This window comes from Bos taurus, chromosome 13, assembly GCF_002263795.3.
Source record: "Bos taurus isolate L1 Dominette 01449 registration number 42190680 breed Hereford chromosome 13, ARS-UCD2.0, whole genome shotgun sequence".
NCBI lineage: Eukaryota > Metazoa > Chordata > Mammalia > Artiodactyla > Bovidae > Bos > Bos taurus.
In genome coordinates this window covers 42,074,134-42,092,848 of record NC_037340.1, presented here as the reverse complement: position 1 = coordinate 42,092,848, position 18,715 = coordinate 42,074,134, and the positions used below count along the sequence as shown (strand labels likewise).

Here is an 18,715-nt window from a genome sequence, read left to right as displayed (position 1 = left end):
AATAGATTGCTCAACACAAGGTTGCCACAAATCTTTAATTTGTGGGGAAAAAAAGAACAGTATTTCCAAAGCATAATAAAATGAAACACAGTAAAATGAGGTATGCCTGAAACAAATTACCAATACATGCAACAAACTGAATGAATCTTTAATATATTAAGCTTAATAAAAGGAGTCAGACACTAAAGAGTATACACTGATTTATTCCATTTGTACGAAGTCTTTTCCACAGTAATAGATACCAGATCAAGGGGCTGCTTCTAGGGCCATTGACTGATTGCTAGCACAAAAAATAAAACTTTTTAGGGTGAAAAAATGTTCTGTATCTTGATTGGGGGGTAGGTATTTGTTCACTTGTCAAAAATGATCAAAAGTGTATTAAAATCTGTGTATTTCACTGATTGTTAAGCCTCAATAAACTTTTCTAATAAAAAATGAAAAAAAAAGAAGCTTTTATGGACAATCATGTAAGGCAGTGGTCCCCAACCTTTTTGGCTTCAGGGACCAGTTTCGTGGAAAACAATTTTTCCATGGGCTGAGGACGGGTGGGGGATGTTTCAGGATGATTCAAGGGCACTACAGTTATTGTACACTTTATTATTATTTTATTACATCAGCTCCACCTCAGATCATCAGGCATTAGATCCTGGAGGTTAGGGACCGTTAATATAAGATTTACGTGTGGAACTAAATTTTCATTTCTCTAAGTTAAATGCCCAGGAGCGCAATTGCTGAGTAATGTGGTAAAACATATTTTAAGATTTAAAAAAAAAGAAACTGCCAAGCTTTTCCAGAGTGGATGCATTATAATGTTCCTCTGTCTCTGGTGATGGGCTTCTCTGGTGGCCCAGTGGTATAGATTTCCCCCGCCAATGCAGAAGACACAGGAGATGCGGATTTGATCCTTGGGTTGAGAAGATCCCCTGGAGGAGGAAATGGCAAGCCACTCCAGTATTCTTGCCTGGGAAATCCCATGGGCAGAGGAGCCTGGTGGGCTACAGACCATAGGGGTGCAAAAGAGTCAGACACAACTTAGAGACTAAATAGCAATATCATCTCTGGTGACAATCTTTGCTCTGAGGTCAACTTCATCTGATGCTAATGTAGGCTCTCCTGCTTTCAATGAATGCCTGCATAATAAAATTTTTTTCACCCTTTTATTTTCAACCTACCTATATCATTATGTTTAAGGAAAGCTTCTTGTAGACAGCCTACAGGTGGGTCATTTTCTAAATCCACTCTATCAATCTCTGTCTTTTGATTGCCTCATTGAGACAATTTACATGTGACTTGTATGTATCATGCATATAATTATTAATATGTCAGTGATTATGTCTATTTTGCTATTTGCTCTCTGTTCTCTCTGCTTTTTATTTGTTTTATTTTTCCTGTGAGTTTCTTGAACATTTTTTAAAAGAATTCCACTTGTATGTATCTATACTGTTTTTGTTTTTTTTTCATGTATTTTTATTCTGTTTTTGCTATGTGTCTCTACATACACTTTTTAGTGGTCACTCTAGATATTACAGTACGTATATATAATTTGGTCTACTCGCATCAATATTCTACCAGTTTAAGAGACGTGTAGACAGTTTATCTCCATTTACATTCCATTTCTAGAAGTCAGCCACTAGGCCAAACTCAGCTGGGATGTTAGGATCTGGACACAGAGGTTTCCTGGAGGCTCTTGGCCTGTGGCAGGGTGATAAGATGCCATTTCATAGGACTCTCACTCTGATAATGAGCGAGCAAGGGTAGAAGGCAGTGCCAGGTCCCCAGGCAGCCCTCTAGGACATCAGATTTGCAAAACTGGACATCCCTCTTTTTTTGCACAACAATTTCCCCACCTTTAACCCTTTACCTCCATTCTCTCTTCTGACTCAGGACTTTCCGGCAAATGGGAGGTTTTTGCTCATGTGTTTACTCTTCCCCTTTGAAAACACTCTCTCCAGTTGCCATTATGACTGCTGGTGAGACTGGTCCCCAGGGAGGAGGCCAGCTGGTCGGGGGGCAGCACTCAGCCCACAGCTGATCCACTGGTGGTGAAGGGCACATCTTTTCTGCTCGACTGTGAGTCGCATGAGGGAAGACACCTTGGGTCTCACTCCCCCAGCCGTGAGCCAGAGAGAGGTTCAAGAACCCTCTGTCAAGAAAAGCTCCCACGGCCAGCCCAAGATAGGGTCCTTGGAAAGGCCTGCTGGCAAAGCTGGCCTTGGCTGGAGCCTGGGAACTTGGATGATAAACCACTCCGACGCTGATATAAAACTTTCCCTCAGCGATGAGGGCCTCACTTTGTCTACAATGTTTATACAAACAATGGGGTTTATGCTGAGCACCTGTTTTCTTTCCGCAAATCTGCGATTTCGGTACATGCTGGGCAGAGGCTGCCCATGTGAACAGCACCAAGTCCCCAGGGAGATTCCCTGGCACACATTCCATCGAATTCCTAGAGGAATGAGGGGTGTCCCATGTAGTGGCCCCGAGAAGGGATGCTGGAATCCTGTGCCTGATGTCTGTGATGTCTCCCCCAGAGCCTCTTCCCTGTGCTGATTTTGTCCTGTATCCATCACTGTAATAATCACATCCCTGAGCACCCTGAGAGTCCTCCCAGTGAATTCCTGAGCCTGGAGGTGGGCATTGGGACCCCTGATGTACTCACAGAGACCGGTGTCAGTCATAGAGTTATCCATGCATGGGGCAGAAACTGGGCCCTCCAAGCTCAGGCCAGAGTCTGAAGGTACCTGAACTAAGAAAAGCTCAGATGTGACTGAGGGTGGGAACTAAGTTATGAGGTTCCCCCAAAGAACTAACAGCCTTCTGCTCAAATGGCATCAGCCGCCTAAAGACCATCAACTCCGTGCCTGAGTGTGAGTGCACGTGGGAGAGTTTTGGGCGGCCATGAGTGTGCACGTGTATGTGAGTGTGGACGAGATTTCGATGAGGGATATGAGGGCCTGGCGGATTCTACAGCACAAAGCACACAGCACAGTGGCCCCAGGTCCCATCAAGGATCTTTGCACACGTGCATCTATACATCCAGGCACGAGTTGTTCCAGAGCTGGTAATGGTTCATCCAGGGTAGAGTGTACACCAAAAAGTCGCAAATGAAACTCTGTGGGAGAAGAAAGAAAACAGTCAGCTTTCGGGGAATTGGTTCTTGAAGACGAAAAGAAGTTTCTGCCCCTGCCCCCCGCCCCTGCTTGGGGAGTCTGGACCCTGCCCTGAGGCTGAGGCCCGACCACATGAGCGAGGTGGGTTTTGCTCGCTGGCACATGCTGGGGGCAAAGGGGATGTCCGAGTCAGCACAGGAATGTCATCCTGGGCTCCCCGACCCGGTCCTCCTGTACTTCCTTCCCGGGCACAGAAAGAGAGACCCTCAGGCCTGCCAACTTGCAGGAGGGACCAGGAGGAGGGCACAGGTCGGGAGACAAGGAGGTGACTGGACAATCCAGAGGGACCCAGGGATGCGGACCAAGACAGAACAAGGTCCCCAAGGAAAGTAAAGCCGCTTCCACCTGAGGTCCAGGAAGTGGACCAGGTGGGCAAGGGGTCCGGCAGCCCAGAGACCTGGGGCCGGGGCGGTGCCAGCCCAGGGTGCAGAGATGCCCAGTTACGGTGCTTCCTTTTTCCCCTCCCCACCCCGGGTGCCACCCATGGCATCAAGCAGCCCCGTGGCTGAGTCCTGGCTCTGCCCCAGCCACAGGGCCCCTGACACCTATCCACGTTTCCTTGTGCAACGTTTGCTGCCCCCTTGACTGGAGCCCCTTGTCAGCTGCTTGCCAGCACACACCTTCTTCAGATTCTTCTTGGTCTGAATGGGGCACGAGCGGTTTTTCGTGCTGTTCCTCTTGCACTTGGTCCTGCTAATCTTCACGGTAATCAGGTACTCCACGCCCGTCGTCAGCTACCAAGAAGCAAAGGCTGTTAGCTTTGACTCCCAGCATGGCTGAAGCTCTCCTGGAGGAGCTGGGACAGGAGAAGACCTTCAGGAGCCTCCGTCCCTCATCAGTTCCTGGGGCTCAGCCTCCTCCCTACCTGCTGGAGGATGCCCAGTGCCCCCTGATTACCACCTGGGATGTGTGATGCCCAGTCCTTGCTCTGTACCTGCTCTATTGCTGCAGCCACAGGTGGCTTCTTACCTGTCTCCCTCTCATCCTTGGGACCAGGGAGGCAACCTGGCTGCAGTCCCATCATGCACCCAAGTCTGCACCGTGGTTCTCAGAATGCGTGGACGGAGCCGTCTGGGCTAGTTTAGTTCCTGGGCTCTGCCTCTGTCCTCATCTTCCCTCCCTGCTGCCTTGTCTCAAAGTTAGTGGTCAAAGCGGTGAGAAGGCTGGGCATTCTGTGGGATGGCTCCTGGGAGGAGAGGCCCCAGAAAACCTCAGGGCAGAGCAGCAGGGGAAGAGGACTGGGATAAGACCACCACCCTGATCCCGGCGTCCCCTGGAAAGATGTCAGGATGTGGGCCTGGTCCGACATCAGGATTTAGGGCTCCTGGCTCTTCATCTAAGGATGTCTCCAACCAGCTAGCAAGACTGGTGCCAAGAGTTTTCTCCCTGACCCTCAGCACACCCTGCATGTGTGAAGAAACTAGAACGCTAGCTGCAAAGTTAACTAAACTTTTAGTGTGCTCGTGCCCCCGTGCTTAGTCGCTCAGTCGTGTCCAACTCTTTGCGACCCCATGGACTATAACCCCCCAGGCTCCTCTGGCCACAGGATTCTCCAGGCAAGAATACAGGAGTGGGTTGCCATTTCCTTCTCCAGGGAAACTTCTCGACCCAAGGATCGAAGCCAGGTCTCCTGCATTGCAGGCAGATTCTTTTTTTGTGCATGCAAGCAGATTCTTTACCATCTGGGCCACCAGGGAAGCTTCAGTGTGCTCAATGTTTTCTCATTCATTGTTAGACTTATTTGTTAAATCATGATAGGAATGATCGTGATGATATAAATGTTTTCACAGGTGCTACTTCACTCTTATTCAGCCCACTTCGAAGGTCAGGAAGCTGAGACCTGGAGAGTCTGGATGGCGCTTGACCAACACCCCACAATTAGGAGGAGCTGGGTGTCAAAACCAGAAGTGGCACCGGGAGCCCAGCAAAGATGGCCATGGTGTCCCCTCCCTGCCCGTTGAGAGGTACGGATGGAAATAGTCAATGGGCAGCATACAGGCCTGCCCAGGGGCCTAGCCCCAGGTCACCCAGCCCCTCAGGGGCACTCTCTCTGTGCACTAATCTAGCCGAATGATATCAGAAGTTCGCTTGTGAACAATCACTTCAGTTAGCTGTTAGTGATAGAGGACCAACAGTCCACGGGGTCGCAGAGAGTCGGACACGACTGAGCAACTGGCACTTTCACTTCACTTTCAGCAGCTCTGTTACTGGCCTCCTGGAGGTCCAGCTCTATCCCAGGGACCAACAGCGGGAAGAAAAGGCCAACTTGGGCAGAGTGTGGTGAGTGGCCGCCACCTTGTGGCCACGTCACCTCAGTGTCCTCGGGCCTGTGTGCTGGCGTCACGCAGCAGGAGTGACTCAGGTGGACCGGCCGCTGTCCACGCCCGGTGAGGCCCTTCGGGTCACACCAGCACTGCCCGAGGGCCCGCCCCACCCTGGTCTCCATTCCTGCCTCCCCTCTCTCTAACCAGAGCCTTGATCTCCAAGTCAGTCATTTTCCCAAATCCAGCAAATTGAACCAAGGTGTATTACTGTCGCCGCCCTAACTCATAGAGTTTACTGTCTAACCTTGAGGGCAGGTTGGAGCAACAAAAGTGTTTTTTAAACAGCTTTGCTTTCCTCTATTATCCTTCAACTGATGTATTTCAGAGAAACTTTATACGTTAAATAAAATGAGAGAGGATGGGTAATTCCAGGTTCTGAAAGGACCCAACTAGAGGCCCTCTGTATCATTCTGGGTTTCTCAAGGACACAGCTACGATCTCCAGATCCAGATTTTCAAGCCCTGGGCATGAACGCTTATATTTTGCCAAAAGAGAGGAATAATAAAGGCAATGAAACTATCCTCGGTTGCTGTTCCTCTGGCAAATTTCTGAATGAAAGCAATTCTTCCCCTGGAAGAGCAGCTGAGAAGCTCAGGGGATACTCAGGGGGGCTCGGGGTCTGAGGGACCCTGCGGGGCCAGCTCCCAGGAAGCCGCCCCCACCCCGGCCCTGTCTGGGAGCCACACCTGTGCCGCTGTCTCACCTGCACCTGGCTGCGGAGCAGCTTGTCTATGCCGAACAGGTAGGAGTCATTGCTTTTGTTGTTGTAGTTCTCCAATAAGAAGGTGAGCGTGGCGTTCACATTCCTTGGGCTCTCGGAATCCTGGAAGCCAGGCCACTGTTGATGTCGACCCAGCACCAGCGCCAGGGCCGCCAGCAGCAGCAGAGGGTTCCCCCAGCGTCCAGCTCCCATCTCTGTGGTCTCCTCTTCACAGGGCTTTCCAGGTAGGAAAGTGCCAGCCACGTCCGCTCACTTGCTCTCTCTGCCGCCCTCGCCAATGCAGGTTTCCATGGGAGATGCCTGCCTGCGTGAAACCGAGAACCGAGACCTTGACCCCTTCTTTCCGGGGCTTGCCCGTGATTTGACCAGAGGACCCGCGACGGACCTGCAGAGGGTCATTCACTTTTCTCAGTAACTGAGGCAAGTATGATTTCTAAATGTCTCTCTCCCCCTTCATACCCTATGAAGAGGAAAGCCCCCGGGACAGACCCCGCAGGCAAGAAGAGGTGGTGTATCAGACAGAGAAGGGGTTTCCCTGGTGGCTCAGACGGTAAAGAATGGGCCTGCAATGCAGGAGACCTGGGTTGGATCCCTGGCTTGGGAAGAGCCCCTGGAGAAGGGAATACTCACTCCTGTATTCTTGCCTAGAGAATTCCATGGACAGAGGAGCCTGGCAGGCTATAGTCCATGGGGTCACAAAGACTCAGACGTGACCAGCTCCTTTCACTTTCTTTCATCAGACGGAAAAGAGGCTGTCTGTGGGACTGGGGGAAGGTTACAGAGAAGGTGATGCTTGAACTGGGATCCAAGGGATGAAGGCCTGATACATTCCATTTACCTACAGTGGGTTCCAGCTGTCTAGGCCAGAGATCCACTATTTCCCGTGCTTCCCTTTTGGCACTGGCTCTCTGCCATCCACTGACCACAGAGTTCTGCTGCTGGATCCAACTGTGCCTGCAGGCCCCAGCGCTCACCCTTACCATCTTGGTGTGACCCCAGGAGAGCTTTGTGAGGTAACCCTGGCCTTTCTGTGAGGGAGCAATGAGCTGTGAGCTTTGTTTAGAAATTAAATCCTGCAGTCCCCCAGAGGTTAGGTGTTACCTGTACAGGAGGGGAAATTTCCTCTCCACTCTTTGGGTTTCTGTCTGGGCCTAAGAATTAAACTGACAGAAGCCAGATTAACAGGAGAAAGGCTACCAACTTTCTGGGCTTTCACGAGTACCTGGGAGCCTCCACAAGAAAGTGAAGACCCAAAGAAGTGACCGGAACAGGGGGCTTTCATAACTTGTACACACAGTAAAACTGTGAAGTAGCCAAGACGAAGGGGTTGAGTTCAGGGTACCCCATGGTGAAGGGGTAACAGGTTAGTTTACGTAGCCTCCTTGGCTCTGTGTTCCCGTCTCCGGTTACCAGGACAATCTCTGTCCTCATGTGCAGGGAGGGGATGGTTTCACTTGGTACATTTATCTCCTGCTTCAGGAAGGAAGTGCTTCTGCCATTTTTTCAGACTCCTCTGGCTTAAGACCGTCTTTGGGCCAAGGTGCCATATTTGGGGATAGCTTGTCCTGAACCCCATCACCTGCACCAATAAGCCCATAAGAGCTCCCTGTGCTTAAAACACTCATTGAAGTGGGATCCTGAATGGCATTCTGCTCCAGACAACGCTAGTGGGACAATTATGAAATGTGGGTAAAGTCTGTAGACTAATAGCGTAAAACTGTTGACACAAATAACCAATAACCCATAGCGACTTCACTTTCACTTTTCACTTTCATGCATTGGAGAAGGAAATGGCAACCCACTCCAGTGTCCTTGCCTGGAGAATCCCAGGGACAGGGGAGCCTGATGGGCTGCCGTCTGGGGTCACACAGAGTCAGACACGAATGAAGTGACTTAGCAGCAGCAGCAACAGAGATAGAAAAGGGCTTTATTTGAGACAAACCGAGAAGTATAGCCAGAGACACAATAACTCAGACGACTCTGAGGAACTTCTGGGAAGAAGCATGGCTGTCAGCTGTTTTATGTCATTTTAGAACAAAGAACATCAAACCAGTCAGGGATACATGCCTGCAGGGTTTCAGAAAAACTGGATCAGCGAGTATACAGAGAGTCAGTTCACCGGTGGCCCTGGGAGAGGAGTCTTATCATCAAGGAGTCTGAGCATCGGCATCCTAGGAAGGGAGGCATTTATCTCTTATCTTCAGATGTTATAAACTTCTGGACAGTCTGCCCTTTTCTTTAGTGATTAAAGCAAATATACAGTGTATGTCTGATGGGTCACAAACAGGCTGTTTTAGCATAAAATTCAACACAACTCATATATAAGCCTAGGGATTCCCTGGTGGCTCAGACAGTAAAGCGTCTGCCTACAATGCGGGAGACCTGGGTTTGATCCCCTGGGTTGGGAAGATCCCGTGGAGAAGAAAATGGCAACCATTCCAGTACTCTTGCCTAGAAAATTCCATGGATGGAGGGGCCTGGTGGGCTACAGTCCATGGGGTCGCAAAGAATCAGATACGACTGAGCGACTTCACTTCACTTCACTTCATACATAAGCCCGAATGACTAACTCCTACTTCAATATGTGAACATTTCTTCTGTGAATACAAATGTTAACTCTTTGGTTTCTACCGTCGTCCTAGATTTAACACAGGATGTTAGCATGCAGGGATGGGAGAACTTGATGCTATTGCTGTAACCTTTAGTAAGTCTGAACTGACTTCAAAATAAAGATTAAAATGTTCAAAAATAAATACATAGGTTCTTAGTCATTGAGAAGCAGCTTGATATGGTGAGGGAGACCCATGTTTGTAATTGGCTCTGCTGGGGTCTTTGCTGGGTTCTAGGGGAGCTGGTTCATCTCCTCAGCTTCAGATTCTTCACCTATAAGATGAAAACGGGGAAAAAGACTCATCTCAGATCAGGGTGGAGACAAGGAAGGGAGGAACCTGTTCTCAAGCCAGGCAGGAACACCCTCTTCCATGATTCTTCCATTACTCTGAACACACACGCCCATGGCCCGTTGGACTCCAAGTGTCCTGGAATCTAGGCTACCCTCCAGTGTGAAAGTCTTACTATACCTGGTAGGGTGTCCTCCCGGACCCCATGGCTTCATGATTTGTCCAGCTCGGGGAGGTGGCAGCTTTAGAATACTTGAGCCCGGATGGCAGGTGTGCAATCATGAAACAGATACAGAAGGATTCTGAGTGATGTGCGGGAGTGCTTGGGCCTGGACCAGCTCGGCCCGCCCCGGACGTCTAGATGTACAGCCACCCTGGATATACCACCAGTCTGTGGACCTGGGGAGGGGAAGGTGATATCCACGGGCTGTGTTAGGAAACCCACAAACATACCAAATAGATCTGCTTAAGAAATGTGGGCTGATTATATGCATGGAATAAGGGGAGAACAGGGGCCCTGGTCAAATGCCAGGAAAGGGAAAAGGAGAATGAACATATCCGAGGAAAAGGAGGAAGTGGGATGAAGTAGGAGGCCTTATCAAGTCTATGCCTAAGGGAAAAACAAGAGCCTTGGTCACATCTGTGAAATGAGGAAGTAGCAGCGCTCTAGTTCTTTCCAAGAGTAAGGATGAGATAGGGCATGATCGTGGACCAACGGGAACACAGCATCCCGGTCCTGTCCACGGAAAGTGAGGAACAGGGACTGGACGACATCCCTGGGGCAAGACGAGTCAGGCAGCAGTGTTCCATCCACAAATCAGAGGGCTGAGATGGGTTGTTTCCACAGTTGAGGGAGAAGTTGAGGGCTTAGTCATGTCCATGTGATAAGTGGGAAGCTGGGGTGGTCCTGTCCATGGTAGAAGGGGAAACCAGGGCTTGGTCAAGACCATGGAATAGGGGGAAAGGTGGAACATGCTGTGGGGGAAAGGTGGAACACGCTGTGGGGAAAAGCAACAATTTAATGTCCATAAAATAAGGGGAAACGGGGGCTCATCGTGTCCATGAAACATGGTACAACTAGAAGAAAAACAGAGACTCATAAAACCCACAGAAAGGGAAAGCCTGAGGCCCAGTTGCTGTGTGTGGTCATGGGACAGTTGGGTGAAAACAGATACGGCCGTGGCAGGGGAGTAAGGGGGAATCTGAAGCCTGGACAAGTCCACAAGTTCAGAGGAAGGGGCCTGATCACATCCAGCGACACAGCCTGAATAGACCACGCTGGGCAAAACCACTGCTCATCGCACTATGGTCTGACTAGACATCTGAAGTGGAGCGGGTCCTGGGGCAGGGGGAGTCACATGGCTGGTGAGAGCCGAAGCCCTAGGGTGCCCGGCAGGTTCCAGGACAGGCTGTTCGGGAGCAGGCAGGCACGTAGAGGGCACTCCTGCCTGGCCAGGCTGGGTGCAGACATCCCATGGGGCGGCGGTTGGTCTGGTCTCATGGTGGGGCCTGGGCCACTGTGAGGGGGACACTGCCCAGCAGGAGCCGAGCGTCGAGGTGGGGAGGCCTCGCCACTATTGCTTGGCCGAGCTTCACCTTCTTAGTATGTAAAGTCAGTGTCACAGTAAAACAGCGTGTGGATGTTGAATCATAAAAGGTACAGAAGTACGGGCATAGTGCCTGGGGCTGTTTGCACAAGAAGGAGCTGAGGCAGGTGGAACGGCCCTGGGCTGCCTGCCATTCCTTCCCACCATCCCTCTGGAATGACTGGCCTGGGGCTGGGACATGGGTCACGGTGTTCCACTCTCCTAGCCACCTGCATTGCTCCCGAGCCTCCCCTCCTCACTTTGGGTGAACAAATGAGCCCCTCCAAACAACAGGCTGGCCCCCTCTGGGTTCTGCTTTCCACCATCTTCTTGTTTGGTTTGTGTTTGTGTTTGACAAGCTCCTCCTCGTCCTCTAAACAGTCCTGCTCTGGCCTGGCTGCTGACCTGCATAGAACCCAGGCAGGAAGCCAATCAATTTGCGGTTCGTCCTCCTGCCAGAAGCCCTTCAAAGCAAGCCCAGCAAGGAGCAGCCCGGGCTGGATGAATGCCTGCCCAATGGAGGCTATAGAAGGCACTGCCGGCCGCCAGCGGCTGCCCTGGTCCCTGGGCTGAGGCAGAAGGATGTGGCTGACCCTGGCCAGAGGCTTGCTGGTCCCCCACATGCAGGCCAGCAGCAGACTGACAGCCGTGACAAGGCACCGCCCTAAAAGGCCCAGGGGACATTTGCTCTTTCCAGACTAAGACACCTAAGAAACCACGGGGCTCAGGAGGTCAGAGGTAACAGGGCCAGGTCTCCATGGGACTTCTGGGGTGGTGGGCCTGGGGTGGTGGGTTTTTCACATGCCATTGTCCTCATGCAACCCTTCTACAGATGGTGCCCATAATCCTGTGATGTTGGTTTATCAGCTCCTAAGCAGGCTATAGCGAAGGATAAGGAAGCCTGGCGTGCTGCAGTTCACGGGGTCACAAAGAGTAGGACATGACTTAATGACTGAACACCACCAACAAAGCAGGCTATGTCACTTAAATAGTGGTCAAGACCCATCCTGAAAACAAAGGGCACCCAGGCCCTGAAGGCCAATGGCTGCCGTCGCCTGGTTTTCTGTGAACATACCTCCATTCTCCCCAGGCAAACAGCAGCAGAAGCTGAAGAGGATCCAGACTTTGCTGCTGTAACCTTCAAGTCTTCAAGTCCTTTGCTCGTGTTTTCTATTTGGTTGTCGGTCTTCCACTGATCTGTAGAATTTCTTTATCCTTAATGATTTGTGGGTAGGTGTGCTGCAAATATCCTTTTCTGGGTTGTGGTTTCCTCTTTCTGTTTGAGCTATGCTAAGTTGGTAAAAATACATCTTTACTGTTAATGATGTGTGTGTGTGTGTGTTAGTCACTCAGTCTTGTCCGACTCTTTGTGACCCCACGGAATGTAGCCAGCCACGCTTCTCTCTGTCCATGGGATTCTCCAGTAAAGAATACTGGAATGGATTGCTATTCCCTTCTCCATAGGGTCTTCCCGACCCAGGGATCGAACCCTGGGCTCCTGCATTGCAGCCAGATTCTTTCCTGTTTGAGCGATAGAGGAGTCCTTAATGGAGTGAATGTATCAATTTTTTTTCTTACATTTTGCAGTTCTGATGTCTATTTAGGAAATTAAGGTCATAAAACTATTTTCCTGTATTTTCACTTAAAACTTCTTAAAGTTTTAAAGTTTAGCATTTCATATTTATGTCCATGCCGATGCTGCTACTGCTAAGTTACTTCAGTCATGTCCGACTCTGTGCGACCCCATAGACGGCAGCCCACCAGGCTCCCCCGTCCCTAGGATTCCCCAGGCAAGAACACTGGAGTGGGTTGCCATTTCCTTCTCCAATGCATGAAAGTGAAAAGTGAAAGTGAAGTCGCTCAGTCCTGTCCGACTCTTAGTGACGCCATGGACTGCGGCCCACCAGGCTCCTCCGTCCATGGGATTTTCCAGGCAAGAGTGCTGGAGTGGGGTGCCATTGCCTTCTCCATTTATGTCCATAACTATCAAGATTTTCTTTTTTTTTTTTTGCATGGTGTGTTTACTAATGTTTGTTTAGAATTTTTGTATCCATGTTCATAAAGTGAGACTGGCTCTAAATTGTACTTTCTCACACTGACCTTTTCTGTTCTGGGTTTCAAGGTTTCGGACAACAACCTGGGGAGCATGTCTATCTGGGTCCCTGCAGGACACACTAGCAAAAGGAGGCTTACTTATGGGGGTATCTGCAATGCTGTGGGCGAAGGAACCCAGGGCTCAGGACTATTATTTCCTGAAGGATGAAGGGAGCCAACTCCAGTGCTTTGGCCACCTCATGCGAAGAGTTGACTCATTGGAAAAGACTCTGATGCTGGGAGGGATTGGGGGCAGGAGGAGAAGGGGACGACAGAGGATGAGATGGCTGGATGGCATCACTGACTCAATGGACATGAGTCTGAGTGAAATCCGGGAGTTGGTGATGGACAGGGAGGCCTGGCGTGCTTCGATTCATGGGGTCACAAAGAGTCGGACACGACTGAACGACTGATTTGATCTGATCTGAAGGGAGCCTCAGATGGTCACCTGACCAGGAGACCAAGGAAAACTGCCATGATGTTTCTTACCTTCTGCCCTCCACCTCTGGTTGGGCATCTTTTGGCCAAACACAACAGGAAGTCAGAGGTCATGGCCCCATGGATGTAGTCCGTACAGGTCAGAACCACAGAGCAGACAGCACCACGAGGCGGCTGGTGAGTGGGGCTGGGGGTAAGGTGGTCTGACATGGAGAGGTTTCCCTACTTTCATTCTCGGGAAGAGTTGCTGGATTTTTAAATTTTTTTGTCCATTTGTTTTGGGGAATGGGAGGAGAGATTCCCTGATTTGACTTCATTGTCTACCAGACACCCTCCCAAAGTGGTCGATTCTCACCCTTAGAGGTAGTTCTGCAAAGTCAGTAGAGATCCTGAATTAACAAAGATTGAACCATCATCCTGCCCCACCTTTCAACCCCCAGGGAAATGCAGATTTGCTTCCCGTGTTGGTCACCCATCAGCATGTAACCTTCTTTCACACAACATATTTCATTTGATTTGACATCTTAGTGACTTCTTAACATGGACTCACAGCCCACAGCCCCACAACTCATGCCTGAATGAAGCTCATCCAACACACGTGTTTTCTCTGGAGGGCACAGTCCAGCCTTCTCCCTTGAAGACATTAGACAGCACTTCAGCATGGTGCTTGGGGTACAGTTTAAATAGTGAAATCACCAACAGAAAGTACAAAGTGGGGAAAACATGGCACTAAATAAACGACGAGAAGGACATTGATTTGTAACAAGAGAGCAGCATGGTCTAGTCCTCGTAAGCATCGGGCATGCCAAGGTCTCCTGCTCTGCCCATGTCCACAAATGACTGCAAAAGTACCCTGGTATTGATTTGGTTACAAATAGATGTTAGGGAGTAGGCACAGCAGCAAGTATGGAATCCGTGGGCAACAAGCATCACACATTTCCTGATCCTGTCACCTGTGCAGAGCGTGGAGGGGAAGAGACCTCACACCCTAGAGCAGCCAGGTCCATGTGATTGCTTCTGGGAAAGCCTTTCTTGCATCTTGGGATGGACTTGAGTATTTTGGTAACAGCCAAATGTGACAAAACTCAAATATGCCACAATGGTGAACTGCTATGTTACATTCGGGGCATGAATTGGACGCTCTAGAATAGTCATGTTCTTTCTTTTTTTATAGGCATACAGTTGTTCTACAATGTTGTGTCAGTTTCTGCTGTACAACAAAGTGAATGAGCTAGCTGTATACATATATCCCCTCCCTCTTGGGCCTCCCTCCACCCTCTGCATCCCATCCATCTAGGCTGTCTTAGAGCCCCAAGCTGAGCTCCTTGTGTTATACAGCAGCTTCCTGCTACCTGTTTTACACACAGCAGTGCACATGCATCAATCCCAATCTCACAGTTCATCCCACTCCTCTCCAATCCATTTCCTACGTGTTTCTTAAACATACACTTCTTAGACTCCAGCTTCAGGAGATGCCAACACAGAGAGCTAGGGGGTTAGGGATCGGTATTTCTTGAACATCCTTTGGGAACTGCTTTAATCAACACGCTGATGCTGCCCGTGGAGCTTCTAGGTTGGTCCCGCCACCAAATCCACAGAGGCTGCTCTGCTTCTTAGATGCTCATGCCCACTTTTTGCAGTTTTTCTCTTTACTCCACATTGAGTACTGCCTCTAATTTCCTGCCTCCTCCTTTCCCAATTCTGCTCCAAATTAGTTTTTTGAAGTCAGAATAATGGATATAGTGAAAATAAATAAACTTCACCTGAGAAGCTAAGGCTTCCTTCTGCCTCTGAAGTGTCTGCACTGTAGGAACTCTGTGACGTATGCTTTAGTGACCTTTCTTTCTAGGAGTTTGACCCCGTTTGCCTTGCTCTGTCAAGACAGGCTTCATTTTCTTAGATGTATTTTGTGTGCCAGAGCCCACAGTGTATGTATTAATAGTTTGAAGCTGTCACAAGTTCTCCTTTGGTAGTGACTTTCATAATTGCATCACTACCTTTGCTTTAGTATTCCCAAATATAAATGGTCTAGACTTTGCATTACAGAATAACTCCCTCTGGGACAGGCCGGGAAATCACTGGCACAGGAGAGCGTCTGTCTATGAATACTTCTCCTAGGAGAATAGACGTCGTCCTGGCAGGCAGAACTGTGTCCTAAGAAATCCATTTCACACTATGGCCAGCATTATGTCAAGAATAAGAGAGCTCAATGGCTCGCGTCCATTGAAAAGAATTCAGTCAATAGAGGACTATGCACAGATCCTATATATGGAAGTCTTCGGTAACCAAGGAAGAAAACAGACATTCACATGGAGACCGAAAACCAACTTTGAATTTGTCTTGGGGCAAATGCTTCCTTCTTAACTGCTTGGCTCTTCAGATAAACTGGGTCCTCTCTGGAGCTGAGCGGTGGGCGCGTGACCCTCGCAGGGTTAGGGCCCGTTTCCCGTGGCCGCCCTGCATCGCTAGCGGAGTTCGCGCGCGGTCGAGGTTTCCTGCGGGCACCCGGGCACCCGCCGTGTCCTCACCCGCTCCGTTATCCCGCGCCCCGGACCAACCCCTGGCCACGGTCGGTCGTGCTGGGCAGGAACTCCTGATGCAACGGGATGCTGCCGTTTCAGGCCGTCTTCCCTGGAAGCCGCGGGCCCTTTTCCATCTCCCGCATCTTTAAAGGCCAAACGCTCTCAGGCACCCGTCTCCAGGATCCAGCTGCCCGCCGGCTCTGCGCCCTTCAGGAAACGAGAGCGGACGTCTCGCAGGCTCTCGCGGGCCGAGCGCGGACTACAACTCCCGATAGGCTGCGCGCCGCGCCTCTGCGCCCGGGCGCTGCGAGAGGACGGCCGTGGCACTGCCTGGACTACAGCTCCCGAGAGGTCGCGCGCCGCGCCTCTGCGCCAAGCCGCTGAGAGAGGACTTGGAGGTGCGGGCGGCGCGTCCGGCCTGCTGAGGAGGTTGTGGCGGGGAGTGAGGCCGGCAACATGGACAACGCGGGGAAGGAGAGAGAGGCGGTGCAGCTGATGGCCGAGGCCGAGAAGCGAGTCAAGGCCTCCCACTCCTTCCTCCGAGGGCTGTTTGGGTGAGCGCCGGACTGCGCGTGCCCCGGGGAGGGTTTCCGTCCCTGCCCGGCGGCCCCCAGAGCGCCCCGGGGGCCCTCTAATCCCTACACACCCTCCAGAAAGTCCCCTAAGTCTCCCCGGAGCCCCCTGGGGTCCCCAGGACGCTGCAGGGCTCCCCACGCCCTCCAGGGATCCCCTAGGATACCAAAAGCCCCCCACCTTGCCTCCAGGGACTCCCTAGAATCCCCGGAGCAACCCCCACGCCCTCCAGGGATCCTCTAGAATCCCCGAAGCCCCCACACCCTTCCAGGGATGGCCCTAGGACCCTCGGAGGGCCCTCGGAGCCCCCCATCTTGCCTTCAGGGACCCCCTAGAATCCCCAGAGCCCCCCACCTTGCTTCCAGGAACCCCCTAGAATCCCCGGAGTCCTCCACCTTGCTTCCAGGGACCCCCTAGAATCTCCGGAGCCCCCCCCCCCCCCACCTTGCTTCCAGGGACCGCCTAGAATCCCCGGAACCTCCCACCTTGCCTCCAGGGACCCCCTAGAATCTCCGGAGCCCCACGCGCCCATTAGAACCCTTCAGGACGACCCCAGGGCCCCCCACATGCCCTTCCGAGATCTTCTATGACCCTCGGAGGGGGCCCACCTACACCCCGCGCGGGTGGCGGGTCCCACTGGCCGAGCACCAGTGTGCGTGACGCCGCGGCGGCCACACCGGTTTGCTGTTTCGCCTGGACTCGGCCCGCCCCTCTCGGGAGTCCCGCGTGGGCGTGAGGCTCCGGGGAGAGGCGGGCCCCAGACCTCTGCTCGGGCTCCAGGCCCGCAGTCCGCCGCCCTGTGCCCGCGCGCCTTGCGCCTTGCGCCAAGCACACCGGTAATAGCCGTGGGGTGAGTGAGGACGTGCTCTCAACCCGGTGCCATTGCTTCGCCAGAGATTGATGTGATAACCAGGGTCTCCGGTTGGTTTAGGGATAACGCAGCTCCTCGAAGTCTGGGTCTCTTGGAAATCCCGTTCATTTCCTGTAATTCTTCTGCCCCCTCCTAGGGAAGGTCTTAAATTCGGACTTCCCAAAAAGCAGAGCCTGCACTGACATTTCTTGGAAGAATTCTGGCTGGTTGAGTAGGTGAATGATTCAGCTGTTTAGGATGAAGGAGGCAGAAAATTCCTGGTGGTTTTCCGTATTTTCTTATGAAAGCGAAAGGCCCTTGGCCAACACCCAGAGCATTTGCAAATTCAGCTTGGAATCTCCTTGTTTTGCCACCTTCGTTGTTTGAGTTGTGATATTTTACCAGTGTTGATAATCTCCAGGAAACGCTTAAATGCAGGTTTCATGCAGTGCGCGTAATATACGACGCAAAGATGCAGGAAGGTAACGGTTCCTGCCTTCAAGAACCTCTCTAGGCGTTTATCCCTGCTGCTGCTGCTAAGTCGTTTCAGTCGTGTCCGACTCTGAGCGACCCCACAGACGGCAGCCCACCAGGCTCCCCCATCCCTGGGATTCTCCAGGCAAGAATACTGGAGTGGGTTGCCATTTCCTTCTCCAGTGCATGAAAGTGAAAAGTGAAAGTGAAGTCACTCAGTCCTGCCCGACTCTTAGTGACCCCATGGACTGCAGCCTACCAGGCTCCTCCATCCAGGGGATTTTCCAGGCAGGAGTATTGGAGTGGGTTGCCATTGCCTTCTCCAAGGCATTTATCCCTGGTGGTTTCTAAATTTATCATGTGATGTATGGTTTAGAGTATAGCCATGAATTGCAAATTTGTACTCTTTTAAAAGTTTTGACAGTACTAGAAGGAACCCTGTCTTATACCTAACCTTAACACGAAGCGGTAACTCCTTTCTCTGGTTCACAAAACAATTACAGTTTATTCCAGTAAAATTTAATGTCATAGCACCTGGAGCTGGGAGGTGATCTTAATGGCACAGCATTTCCAGTCCAGATTCGCATCCCTGGAAGAGAATCTGTAATCGGCAGAGAAAAAAGCGCCTGACAGCACTTGATGATTCTCAGAGGGATGCTCCTGCTGGCTCCTTTTGATGAAGAGGTGTTGCGTTGTGCTTCTTGTGAAATTTGACCACATCTTGAACCAGTAATCCTAAAAGGATTTTAGAAATGCATTTTGTCTTTAGAGAAACGTCTTTTTTTTTTTTTTCCCCCCCTTCTTGATCACCTGTTTTGTTGTGGAGCATTGTAGGAAGACTTCATCCTCAGCATTCAGCCTCAGTTTGCACGGAAGTCATTGCATCTTAGGACTGATGCGGATCCAGCAGGTCGGTGCACTGTCCTTGCTCTGGGACCAGGGGCAAGTTCCTTAGCCCCTCCGTGCCTCAGTTTCCTGTGCTGTAAGACGAGTGTAAGAGAAGTGAGTGAAGGTTCCATGAATATATGCTTGTAAAATGTTTAGTCTTAAAGATGAGGATTAT

At 51.0% G+C, this 18,715-nt stretch overlaps 2 protein-coding genes across 3 annotated transcripts in view; one reads left to right on the top strand and one right to left on the bottom strand.

Moving 5' to 3' along the window:
- Positions 1–2,993: 2,993 nt before the first annotated feature.
- On the bottom strand, positions 2,994–7,167 carry CSTL1 (cystatin like 1). 2 transcript variants are annotated; one of them, XM_025001369.1, is made up of 4 exons: positions 6,846–7,167; positions 6,198–6,519; positions 3,791–3,904; positions 2,994–3,112 (listed from the first exon to the last, which is right to left on the bottom strand). In XM_025001369.1, the coding sequence occupies exons 2-4, from the start codon at positions 6,405–6,407 to the stop codon at positions 3,029–3,031; spliced, it is 408 nt and encodes a 135-aa protein (XP_024857137.1). In that variant the 5' UTR covers positions 6,408–6,519; positions 6,846–7,167; the 3' UTR covers positions 2,994–3,028. The 2 variants fall into 2 exon arrangements, with proteins under 2 accessions (XP_024857137.1, XP_010809608.1); XM_010811306.1 differs by having other exon boundaries at positions 7,054–7,167.
- Positions 7,168–16,124: 8,957 nt separating this feature from the next.
- NAPB (NSF attachment protein beta) overlaps positions 16,125–18,715 on the top strand; it is a 37,648-nt gene continuing 35,057 nt past the window's right edge. Inside the window, 1 exon segment of the mRNA NM_001046233.2 lies at positions 16,125–16,309. Coding sequence (NP_001039698.1) covers positions 16,212–16,309 — 98 coding nt within the window. The 5' untranslated portion in view covers positions 16,125–16,211.

Excerpts from the sequence above, each read along its gene's own strand:
- CSTL1 (XM_025001369.1), bottom strand. The coding sequence starts at position 6,407 with ATGGGAGCTGGACGCTGGGGGAACCCTCTGCTGCTGCTGGCGGCCCTG. Across the intron at positions 3,905-6,197 it reads TGCTCCGCAGCCAGGTGCAG|CTGACGACGGGCGTGGAGTA; the intron begins GTGAGACAGCGG and ends GCTTCTTGGTAG. Across the intron at positions 3,113-3,790 it reads CCAAGAAGAATCTGAAGAAG|AGTTTCATTTGCGACTTTTT; the intron begins GTGTGTGCTGGC and ends CTTCTCCCACAG.